Source organism: Hyaena hyaena, unplaced genomic scaffold (assembly GCF_003009895.1).
Source record: "Hyaena hyaena isolate Hyena2069 unplaced genomic scaffold, ASM300989v1 scaffold_175, whole genome shotgun sequence".
Lineage (NCBI taxonomy): Eukaryota > Metazoa > Chordata > Mammalia > Carnivora > Hyaenidae > Hyaena > Hyaena hyaena.
The window spans coordinates 2,436,616-2,449,002 of record NW_024080808.1 but is presented as its reverse complement, the minus strand read 5'-3'; the positions used below and the strand labels follow the sequence as shown (position 1 = coordinate 2,449,002).

At 40.1% G+C, this 12,387-nt stretch overlaps 1 protein-coding gene across 2 annotated transcripts in view; it reads right to left on the bottom strand.

Moving 5' to 3' along the window:
- The window catches only part of FERMT2 (fermitin family member 2), a 91,563-nt gene extending 79,642 nt beyond the window's left edge, over positions 1-11,921 (bottom strand). Inside the window, exons 1-2 of one of the 2 annotated variants that reach the window (XM_039240453.1) lie at positions 11,751-11,921; positions 11,186-11,351 (exon numbers count right to left, since the gene is read on the bottom strand). In XM_039240453.1, the coding sequence (XP_039096384.1) occupies positions 11,186-11,342 (157 nt within the window). In that variant the 5' untranslated portion in view covers positions 11,343-11,351; positions 11,751-11,921. The remainder of the gene's footprint in view (positions 1-11,185; positions 11,352-11,750) is intronic. The other variant, XM_039240454.1, reaches the window with a different exon arrangement.
- Positions 11,922-12,387: the final 466 nt, after the last annotated feature.

Sequence of the window (12,387 nt, the reverse complement as noted above, 5' to 3'; positions counted from 1 at the left end):
GCAAGTAAACTAAGGTTAAGTGAGATTAAATAATCAGAAGGTAAATATGCCAAGGTCATATATAAGTAGCCATGTCTTAGACTAAGTTCTTAAACTAACAAAGTTTACCTTTTAAAGAAAGCATGTGCCTAAACCAGAATTTAAATTTATTGGAAATACCTTCCATTTCAGCATAATTAATCTATAATTTTGTATACACTGGTGCATAAAATCCGCTTCTAAAACATTCTTGTCATATTTTCTTTATAATACTACCAATAGTGATACAAGGTAGCACAATAAAGTTAAAATACATTCCTGGGGTGCCTGGGTGGCTCAGTCAGTGAGTGACCAACCTCGGCTCAGGTCATGATCTCACAGCTTGTGGGTTCAAGCCCCTCATTAGGCTCTGTGCTGACAGCTCAGAGCCTGGAACCTGCTTCAGATTCTGTGTCTCCCTCTCTCTCTGCCCCTCCCCTACTCATGCTCTGTCTCTCAAAAATAAACATACATACATACATAAATAAAAACATTCCTAATATGGTAGAGAGTAAGTATTACTTGGCTTACCTTTATAAAAGACACATTCTCTGTCTTTTATATCATTATTTTTCTAGTTCAGTAAAACGGAAAAATTTACATAACACTAAAAGAGCCTGGACTACAAGCATCATTATCATCACTGCATTTACAAAGGCTATTCTGAAACACTTCATTAATTAACTTAATTCTTTAATAATCCTATGATAATGTTACTATTATCTCCATTCTACAGTTGAGCAGCCAGAGGCACAGACAGGTCAACCAGCACAAGGCTGTACAGCTAGAATATGGTAAAGTCAGGACTGTCATAAGAGCAGGCCATCCCCCCATCCCAGGCTATGCCCCAAAACAAGAGCATTCTATCGCAGCAAGAGAATTCAACACCTTGCATAAAACCATAAATTGATAACAGCAATCATTTGCTTTTTTAACAAGTAATTTCTAATTTCAAAGATTATGAAATTCGGGAACCACATTATAGAATATTAAGCTGGGAAGCACTTATCCAATAGGCATCATCATCTCTCATCAATAAGGTTGGCAGTTTGTTGGTGTTTTATTCATAACCCTGAGTGCTCCATTAAGAAAAAGATACCTAGGGGCCCTGAGTGGCTCAGTCAATTGAGGGTCCAATTTCAGCTCATGTCTGATCTTGCCATTTGTGGGTTTGAGCCCCATGTTGGGCTCTGTGCTGACAGCTCAGAGCCTGGACCCTGCTTCAGATTCTGTGTTTCCTTCTATCTGCCCCTCCCCTGCCCACACTGTGTTTCTCTCTTTCAAAATTAAACAAACATTAAAACAAAAAATAAAAATATAAAAAAAAAAGGACACCCAACCATCATTACACTGAAGCTCTAAAATTACCATCTTTGAAATACTTGATATAGTTTTAGTTACAGCGTAACATAAGACAGTTAAATACCTGAGAAAAGATTCACTACCGATTATAAAACAGATTTCATCTCCTCTGAGGTAGAGATTATCAGCTTCCTAATTTTGAAAATTGTATAAGGTTGCCCAAGGAAACACTGAAGGTGGCTGGTCATCATACAACTAGACAGTAGATAATCAAGTCCAAAAACATGAATCATGAAAGGAAAGAAAACCCAACTGTAACCTCACATTTTAATCATTTACCACTTATCTTCTTCTTTTACATACAATAAAACTCACTTAAAAGCAGAATTATTGAAACTGAGAGAAAATACCACAAGATACAATTTTCAAAACATTTTTCCAGGTAACTCTAGGTTAAGTCACTATGAATAAATAGTATAATACTCTCAGCGAAGGAGAGTAGACTAGGATTTGAATAAGGACCCTTTTATCCACAAGAGGATTATTTTAGAATGGTGAATCATCTAGTTGAAAGAGTTACCACTTTTGAAAAACAATGATCAAAGAACTCTAATAAAATTACAGAGAAGGTAGCAAATTTAAATGAAGGCTTATTCCGCATTTACCTACACTGTATAGATAAGGAAATTGAGATCCTGAACATTGAAAACTGAGTAAAAAAAAAAAAAAAAAGATACACAGCTATTAAGTGGTAGGATTAAGGATCAGAACCCAGACTTAATTCCTTCTGTAACGTTCCTAGAACATTAAATTCTGAAACTTTCCTTGATTATTCAAAGATGCTTCACTATAGTCAATATTTGTGACTGAAGTTCTAAAAATCTAAGTTTTCTAGTAAATTAATAACAAATTGGTTTTCATTGGACACCACAGATGAGGCAGACTTCTTACACATGACAACTTTAAAAGGCTCAATCCAGAGAAGAAAAAAACGTGATAAAATGACTTCATCAAAATTAAGAACTTCCGATCTTTGAAAGATACTGTGCTATAAGAAAATGAAATGACAAGCAGTAGACAGGGAGGAAATACTGCAAAACACATATTTAATAAAGAAATTGTATCTAAAAAATATGAAGAACTCCTAAAACTCAATGAGAAGCAACATGATTTTTTTAAAAAACAGGTAAAAAGTATGAGGACATTTCACTGAAAAGATATACAGATGGCATGTATGCATGTGAATAGCTCCCCGTCATTAAGAAATGTGAATTAATACCCCTACATACTTATTAGACTGACTAAAATTAAGAAAAATATAAACACAAAGACCTGACAATACGAGTGCTGGGGAAGGATTCAGAGCAACTGGAACTCTCCAACTTTTTTTTTTTTTTTCCCCAGTTCTCATATAATACTGACAGGCATACAAAATAATGTGGCCACTTTTGAAAAGGTGGCAGTTCCTTATAAACTTAAATATATATTTAGGATACTACCCAGCAATCCCACTCTTCAGTAGTTATCCAATAGAAATGAAAATACATGTTCACGCAAACATTTACAGCAGCCCTATTCATAATTTCTCCAAACTGGAAATAACACAAATGCCCTTCGACTGGTGACTGGTAAACATCCATATAATAACTACACAGAAATAGAAAAACTACTTTTACATTCACAACACATAGATGAATCTAAATGTACTATGCTAAAAAAATTTTTTTTAAGTAAAATATAGTATGCTAAGTGAAAGAAACCAGACTCAAAGCTACATGCTCTATGGCTCCATTTATAGGACATTCTAGTAAAGGGAAACTATCAGGGGTTTTCAGGATCTGGAGTTAAGGGGATGGGCTGACTGTAAACGAACACAAGGAAACTTCTAGTTTCTAGGAGTGCTAGCTATATCTTGGACATAGCAGTTTTACAGGACTATACACATTTGTTAAATTCAGCACATTGAACTAAGAAGGATAAATGTTAACGTAATGTAAACTATACCTCAGTAAGCTAAACATTAAGAAAAAACTAATAAAAATGCAATTATGCAAATAATTTGCTACAAATGAATTATAATGGATATGAATTTGTAACCACAAATCCAGTATAGAACATCCTATCTTAATTTTAAAAAAATTATTTATAAATATTCCTTTAGAATATTTGTTTAACTCACACAGGACATATACTCCATTTTGTAATATACCATACATAGCATTAGCATTATTGGTTTTTATTTCAGCAAAACAATTATTTAAATAAAAATACAGCATACATTAACTTTTTTCCCAAATCAATTTCCTTAGTTTCTAAATAGGCTTAATGTTTTCACGTGCCAAGAAACAATTTTATATCATCCCTTTGTTATAACTGAATAAAAACATCACTCTTACAAACAGAATTAATTTATTACTGAAGACTTCATGGTTATAGACTTTTTTTAAATCTCTGTAATACCATCATCCACTTATTGGTCCATCGGACTTCAGAAATCTTAAGAAAACAGCAGTTAAACAGCTTTTATTCCATTTGAAAGAGATAGGTGTGTGTTTGAAGTGAGAGGGAGGGAGGAAAGATAGCTATTTTTGTTGTTGTTTAGGGGGTCAGAACACAAAGCAGCCCAACTAAACTCTTTCTAAGGAGTACAAGTCTTTACTTTCAAAGCTGGAACCTATAAAATAGTCTAGATTACATTTTAACTCCTTTTAAAAGCAGTCCCCTCCGCCCCAACCCCCACCTCGTTCTGTATATTCAGGGGCTCTCAATGCCACTGAGAAAACAGCCCTTCTCATTTGTATAACGCTAACAGTTATTAAATGCATTTTTGCACATATTATCTCTTTTAATTCTCACCAAGACCTATGAGAAAGTGTGTGTGTGTGTTTTTTTTTTTTTTAATTTCCATTTTGTAGACTTCAAAACCCACTTGGAAGGTCCAAAGGTCACACAAACCAGGTAAGTGTCAGGGCCAGAATGCTGTTCTGTATTACTCTATGTATCCATTAGCATCTACTACAGTCTGAAGACCCCCAACATTATGAGACACAGAAACTGCCAACATATACCGAACAATGTCTAATAATATTAGCGATACTTGGTAGTCACTCTGTATATTAAAGGAGACTGAGTAAAGAACAGTTTAGTGCAATTAAACGTGGAATGGAATCCTGGATGGAAAAAACCAAAGGCCATTACTGGAACAAGTGGCAAATTTGAATACAGATGCATATTAGACAATACAACGAAATCAATGTTAATTTCCTGAATTTGCTAACTGTAACATAATATGTAAGAGAAGTCCTTGTTCTTAAGTGATATACAGTTTAAGTATTCAGGAATGAAGGGTTATCTGCAACTTACTACAAGTAATTCAAAATGATGGTTATGTGTGCACAGAGAAATCAAATAGCAAAATGCTAACTGGTGACCTAGGTGAAGGTTATACTGTGCTCATTGTTATTACTGAATTTCTAAGATTAAAAGTTCAAAAAATAAAAAGTTGAAGATAAAAAAATAAAATAATATTCTCTAAGTTTTCTTCAATGGCTATTAGACATCTCCAATGAGATCTTTTGTTAAGAAATTGAATTTAAAAAGACACATTCTTTTTAGTGCCTCTATAAAGAAGTTAACTCCAGTTGAATCAAACAGTATTTGTTCATTTAAAAAAAAAAATAGGGTACAAAACATGGCAGCAAACAACACATAATATTTCTGAGGAACAGCTCATACTTTTTAAAGTATAAAATCCAATGTCCAGGGTTCTTTTTATTTTTTTGACACATTATTTTTGACAGACCGAGCACAAGTGGGGAACAGGCAGAACATGAAGGAGACACAGAATGCGAAGCAGGCTCCAGGCTCCAAGCTGTCAGCACAGAGCCCAACGCAGGGCTCGACCTCACAAATGGTGAGATCATGACCTGAGTCGAAGTCGGATGCTTAACCAACTGAGCCACCCAGGCTCCCTTCTGATGTCCAGTTCTTATGGATGATTAACAGTATTCCAAAAAGAGTAGACTTCTCAGACAGTACATACTTAGCTAAAATTCAATCCATTGCAAAATATATGATTTTGCCATTGAGTGTTTCTCCCATCCCATTCCAAATGATTTTTTTAACAAGTTTTGTAATCTTAATATATTTCACCATTCCAAATTATTTTTTAACAAGTTTTGTAATCTTAATATATTTCACAATAAATGCAGTAAAGTTACACCATGTACGTATTTTATTTCATGAATTTAACCATAAGCCCTCAGTGAAAAACACTGTGGATTTCAATAGAATAGACACCATTTCACTCAATAAACATGCCGTCCCAAAGGAGCACTAAGCACAAGTATGAGAAGGGAGCTGTCCAGTTACACATGCCTTTCTCCCTGTGTGCATCTTGCCAAGCTTCACTCCTAGTATTTAAAGTATTTTTGTGCAAGAGATCCCATAATGCAAGTCAACTCTTCACCTGGTGCCCAACTAAAGAAATTTAAAGTTTCTGAAGGAAAAACTAGCTACTCTACACTTCTAGGAGATGGGATAAATGTGTAACATAATTCACAATCACTTTAAGGGATTTTCAAGGATTATTTTAACTACAGTCTATTTTTTCATCCCGAGTATGAACTATACAAACTAACTCCATCTGAACATGCAACTCCAACATGCTGCATGTACATAATAATGTACTCTATTAGAGACGCCTGGGTGGCTCAGTTGGTTAAGCGTCTGACTTCGGCTCAGGTCATGATCTCATGGTTCGTGGGTTCAAGCCCTGCGTCAGGATCTGTGCTAACAGCCAGCTCAGAGCCTGGAGCCTGTTTCGGATTCTGTATCTCCCTCTCTCTCTGACCCTCCTCTGCTCATGCTCTCTCTCTCTCTCTCTCTCTCTCTCTCTCAGCAGTAAATAAAATATTAAAAAAATAATTATTATTTATAGCAAGAACATAACACACTTTGATGCAAGGAGGGCTTCTTTCTAAAGGCTACATTCAGAAACATTCCTTAAACTCATTTCTTTTTAGTTATTCCTGAGTCCACCAATTTGTACTCTTTTCCTCTGGATTATTATTTAACCTGATCTAACCCAACTTCTACATTCTTTCTACTCACAGAATCAGAGCAAAAAGAAACTCAGAAATCTCAATCTAGGGGTGCCTGGGTGACTCAGTCGGCTAAGCATCGGACTCTTAATCTTGATCTCAGGTCAGGTCATACTCTTTCAGTTCAGGAGTTCGAGTCCTGTGAACTCACAAACTTGTAGACAGAAGTTCAAAAAAGGAAAAACAAAGGAAAAAAAGATGTTCAGAAAAGACATTTATAAAGTGATGCTAAAACACAGTGACACAAAGCAGCTAAGTTCTGAAAACTACTGAGTAGAACAGTTTCAATATTTCTTGATCTGCAGAGGGATCAAAGGGAATCCCATAAAATTGAGCTTCTTCCTTACAAAATTTATTTTTGAATTAGTTTATCATTTTATTCTCTGATGTCTTATTTTTATAATCCTTATCCCTGATGTTTTATGTACTCTACTTTTTTTTGAAGTTTTATTTATTTAAGTAATCTCTATATCCAACATGAGGCTCAAACTCACAACCTTGAAATCAATAATCACATGCTCTTCTGACTGAACCGGACAGGCAACCCATATTAACTCTAGACTTTAAAATAAAAAACACTATACAGGTTTGAAAATTATTTTTAACAAAAAGTACAATAAATTTTTCAAATTCTATTTGGAGCTTTCAACTTGGAGTTTTAAAAAATAAAAACAAAATAACAATTTTTCATTCTCAGAATGAGGTATAAACATTGAGGGAACCAAAGCTGAGATATTTCTCTAATATCAGTCTAAACTAAGTCATAAGACGCAAAAAGTTTTCTGTGACATCAGGATATAATTCCCTAAAACCTACTTCTTCATAGTATACACTCTTCATTTTCTTTTAAAAGGTCAGTGCAGCACCTGTGTGGCTCAGTCGGCTAAGCAATGGTTAAGCATCAGACTTCGGCTCAGGTCATGATCTCGCAGTTTGCGGGTTCGAGCCCTGCAACGGGCTCTGTGCTGACAGCTCAGAGCCTGGAGCCTGCTTCAGTTTCTGTGTCCCCTCTCTCTCTGCTCCTCCCCAACTCCTGCTCTGTCACTCTCAAGAATTAAATAAACATTGGGGCGCCTGAGTGGCTCAGTAGGTTAAGCATCCGACTTCAGCTCAGGTCATGATCTCACAGTTCGTGGGTTTGAGCCCCGCGTCAGGCTCTGTGCTGAATGCTTGCTCAGAGCCTGGAGCCTGTTTCAGATTCTGTGTCTCCTTCTCTTTCTGTCCCTCCCCCAGTCACGCTCTGTCTTACTCTGTCTCTCAAAAATAAATAAATGTAAAAAAAAAAAAAAAAAATTAAAAAAAAAGAATTAAATAAACATTAAGAAAAAATTTTTTAAATAAAACAAATAAAATAAAAGGTCAGTGCAGAATAACATGGGTTTTTTTTTTTAATTTTTTTTTAATGTTTTATTTATTTCTAGGAGAGAGAGAGAGAGAGAGACAGCGTGAGCAGGAGAGGGTCAGAGAGAGAAGGAGTCACAGACTCTGAAACAGGCTCCAGGCTCTGAGCTGGCAGTCAGCACAGAGCCCGACGCAAGGCTCGAACCCACGAACCGCGAGATCATGACCTAAGCGAAAGTCGGACGCTTAACCGACTAAGCCACCCAGGTGCCCCCAGAATAATATGAGTTTTACACTAAAATTTAAAGGAAGCCTTTCAGATCTCTGAATCAAAGTCAAAAAATCAACGAATCATGGTTTAATAACCTTCACTGAAATGCAGAAGTTCTTTATAAAATTCCAACTAAGCAGGGGCCCCTGGGTGGCTCCATCAGTTAACGGTAGCTCTTGGTTTTAGTTCAGTTCATGATCTCAGGGGTTTGTGTGTTCAAGCCCCTCATGAGGCTCTGTGCTGACAATGTGGGGCCTTCTTGGGATTCTGCCTCTCTCTCATATTCTCTCTCAAAATAAACAAACTTAAATAAATAAAATAATGTTGCTGACACTATTAAGGAAGCATTATTGAGTTTTTTAGCTTGCTTAATTAAAGTGCCTAAGTTTAGGCTGAACACTATACTTTCAGAAGAAGGCTGCCTTCAAGGGCCACACCCCTGAGTTGAGTCATGATCTTTTTTCGATCATAGACCTCTTTGAAAAATCTAATGAAAGCTAAAAAAAAGCCTCTTCTCAAAATATTCCGTATATGCACATTCATACAAATTTTTACTTATTTTTATTTTTTAAAATATTTAATTACACCCAGTGTGGGGCGTGAACCCACAACCCCAAGATCAATAGTCACACACTCTTCTGACTGAGCCAGCCAGGAGCCTCACGTACAGAATTCCAATACAATTTTGCAGGGAGGAGTCATCATACAATCTATCAATCCCAGGGAAATAAAAGTTATCACTGGTTACACAGGAAGAAAGCCTTAAAACTTATTCATACCGATTCTGATGAGAATAAAGAACGAGGATCTTGGTGAAAGCTGTGATACCTTCTGGCCCATGGTACCCTAACTGTTTCAAAGCCACAGAAGCCAGATTCTGGTAAATATCCATCCCTGCTCAGTGACCCCAAGACACATGACCCTGTGCCACATCCACCTCTTACCGAGATTCTGCAAGCTGCTTTGATCTACTGTAGCATCGACAAGTTCACCCAGTCTACCCTTTAATACCTTCAATGACACAACGATTCAAAAGGCAAGCCACTGCAGTTTTAGGCAACCCTGAAGGAAGTTCCTAATTTAACTAATGTGGTTTGTAAGTTTTAGAGCCTGCCCTACTGAATTTCTCCTCTTTTTACTTACCAATCGGTAACAAAATAGTTCACAATTTAAAGAACCTAATTCTAATACCAGGAGCAAAAAATCAGTTAGCTCCACTTTTACCAAACAGAGAAGTCAGAATAATGATGAAAAGCACTTTCTATTTGGGAGTCAAAATGTTAAAGAGATCAGTACGGGTTAAGTTCAAGAAAAATACAAGGTTTCCACGTACATAGCATCTCCTAGTTTGTTGGGCTTCCTTCACTGCATAAAAAATTAAAAATGTATCAATATGAAAAGATTCAGATTATAGTCAATATTAACATCAGTTCTGTCTGCAAATAATTTCTTCTCCTTATTTCTATTTGTGTCTATGATTCTGTAATAAACAGTTCTAATCAATGCAATGTAAATATAGAAGTCATTATTTATTCATCAGATAAAGACTGGCTTTCAAGAACTGTAAGTTGTCTCAGTCACCTTCAACAGCTCCTTTTTCATAATAAGAAACATCTCTTATTAAAACCAGTGTATTAATAAGGTCCATTTATCACATATAAGCAATCTCTGATACAAACACTTGTTTCCTATGAAGACAAAGGAAACACTAATAATTTTATTTGTTATTTTCTTCCTTAAATTATCCCACTCTACTGCTAGACAAAAAAGATTCGTAAGTATTTTGCAGTGATTGATGCAGTCAAATCAGATAAGAAAAATGTTACCCAACAGTTAACTGCACTAACAATAGGGCAAAAATCTCGCTTTCATAGGACTACCCAGGGGAGCTCGCTTTCCTGGGCTCTGTCTCAGCCAAACAATGCACAGTCCTAAGGAAGAGTCTACCAGGTAAGGAGGTTCTTCTAGGTCCTCCAGTAATTCAATGTCCTGCAGAGATACAAAGACCACCACCTAAACGAATTCTGGCCTTATTTTGCAAATTCCAATGGAGCACTATATTTCCCTAAATTTATATGGTACGTATAAAACAATCCCTGAGTTATGAAATAGGTTTCCTGATAAATAACCACTTCTCTACTTTTCCAGAGTGGCTTGAAAAATATATGCTGTGTTTAAAGAAGACCTCCTCTCCCCCAAAAAAGGCAGTGTGTCACACATCATCTTATCAGAACTGCAAGACATACAAAAGGCACGTTAAGCCCAGGAAGTTGGACCTCTGAGCATTTCTCTTGTGATAATGTCATCTATACAATCATTTCAGTTGATTTTTAAAGCTGAAAACTCCATCACAAGCAATATATGCAATTTTCTTATAGCCCATATTGTGGGTACCCTATTATTTACAATTTTGTCCGTTTTAAATCAATGCAGTATATATTTGTACCCAAGCAAATACTACGAATCCCGAATTAGTTAAATTATGCCTGTTTCTTAGCACAAAATTCTTTCACAAGCTTGTTAATGTACAACTGAACACTCGAAATAGCTTAAAGCACAGACTACAGATAGTCAAACACTGCCCCACCCCTCGTAAGAGTGGATGACTGGAACATTTTAATATACTCCATCACGTAGTTAGCCCAGCTGTAAGAACCTTCATACTGGCACCAGAAGTTGCACATTTTCCAGTACAGTTTATACTTCAAAGAATTTTTGCATCATCCTCAATACCAGATGTCACCAATATTCAGGTACACTAAAGTTAAGTTATTGATAACCGCAAGCCGTGTTAACATCCCCCTTTCAACATAAATGCGCACTTTTCTCATTTCTTACAACGTGAAATCGGTGCATGCAAAGAAGTAAGGTGTTTTCGCAATTTTATCTGTTTACGCACCTAAGCTTATTAATTGGGAGGCTGGAATCACTACATTATGCAAATTTCAAACAGTAACGACGTAAAACGAGATACAGAGATGAAAAAGTCTGTTTCCTTCAATACTAAAAGACCTTAGAGTTTTGCAAAGTATTTGCGGGATTCCAAGCAGGATTTCCCAAATCCACCCCTCCCCTAGCCGACCCCCCCCACCCCCTCCCCGCAGCCTCCGTCTGGAGGTCGTTATCTTGACGCGGCTGGGATGCTACTCACCGAGTTTTTCCACCAACTTGAGCATCACCCCTCCAATGTGCACTTCCCCGGTCACTCTTAGGGTGACTTCGCGGTTCAGGTCCGTCACATGGACGCTCAGTTCCCACGTCCCATCCGCGTAACAGCCATCTGGCATCCTTATCCCGTCCAGAGCCATGGCTCCTTCCTGCGAGCACGGAGGAAATGGCTCTCGTAAGCGTCACTCCCCCAGAGGAAGGCAAATCCCACCAAATTCGCAGACTCGGCCGCCGAGCGGGAGAAGGTGGAGGCCCCGAGGGTTTCCGCACCAACTCGGAGCGCGGCGGCCGCGGCGGGGCGGAACTGCGGGCGGGATTCTGCGCCCCGCGCCCTTGCCGGCGGCCGCCCTCGGCCAGACGCGGCGCCGCCCGCCCCCGCCCCGCGCGGCCCCAGCCTAGCGGCCCTCGCCTAGCGGACCGCGGCGGGGTTCACCTGCCGTCCTGCCGACCGCACCCCGGCGCGGGGCGACACCGCCCGCGAGCCCCACGTCCCTCCTCCCTGCCCGCGCTCCCCCCCAGGTCCCAGCCGCGGTCCCGGCCCCTCTCACCGCGCGCTCCTCGCGCTCCCGGCCCTGGGCTCGCGCGGCAACAGGCGCGGGGGCGGCGGCTCGAGGGGCGGCGGCGTCCGGTCCCCTTCCTCAGCCGCCGAAGCGCTGCCTCCCGGCTGGAGCTACTAATGGAGTCCCGTCGTCGCGGCCCCTCGCCTGCCTCCAAGCGCTCCACCCCTCTCTCCCCGCCCCCTCAGTCGGAGTCCGGCTGGGGCTGGGCGCGCCTGCTCCCTCCTCCTCCGCCCCTCGGAGCAGCCGGGAGCTGGCCGGAGCGCCTCGCCCCCTCCCCCACTGTCCCCAGCGGCCGCGCCGCGGGCTAGGGGCCGCGCGGACTCCGGGGCTTGGGGGTGGGGGGCGGGGCGGGGCGCATGGTGGGGGGCGGGGGCAGTTGTGCGGGGGAGGCGGGGGGCGCCCGCGGCGCAGCAATCTCAGCCCCGCCGAGCCGCTGCCCTTTTATGGAAATGAAGGACCGGGAGTAGGGATTGAATCCAACATCCGGGCTCTCGGCGGCGGGACCTGAGGAGGGGGAGCGAGGGGAGCGCGGGCGGCCTCCCGCGGGGGCGCGGTGGGCGGCGCGCCTCCGCGTTCCGCGCTCGGGTCTCCAGCTTTACCTGGGCCCGCGGCGGTGGGTGTCTGT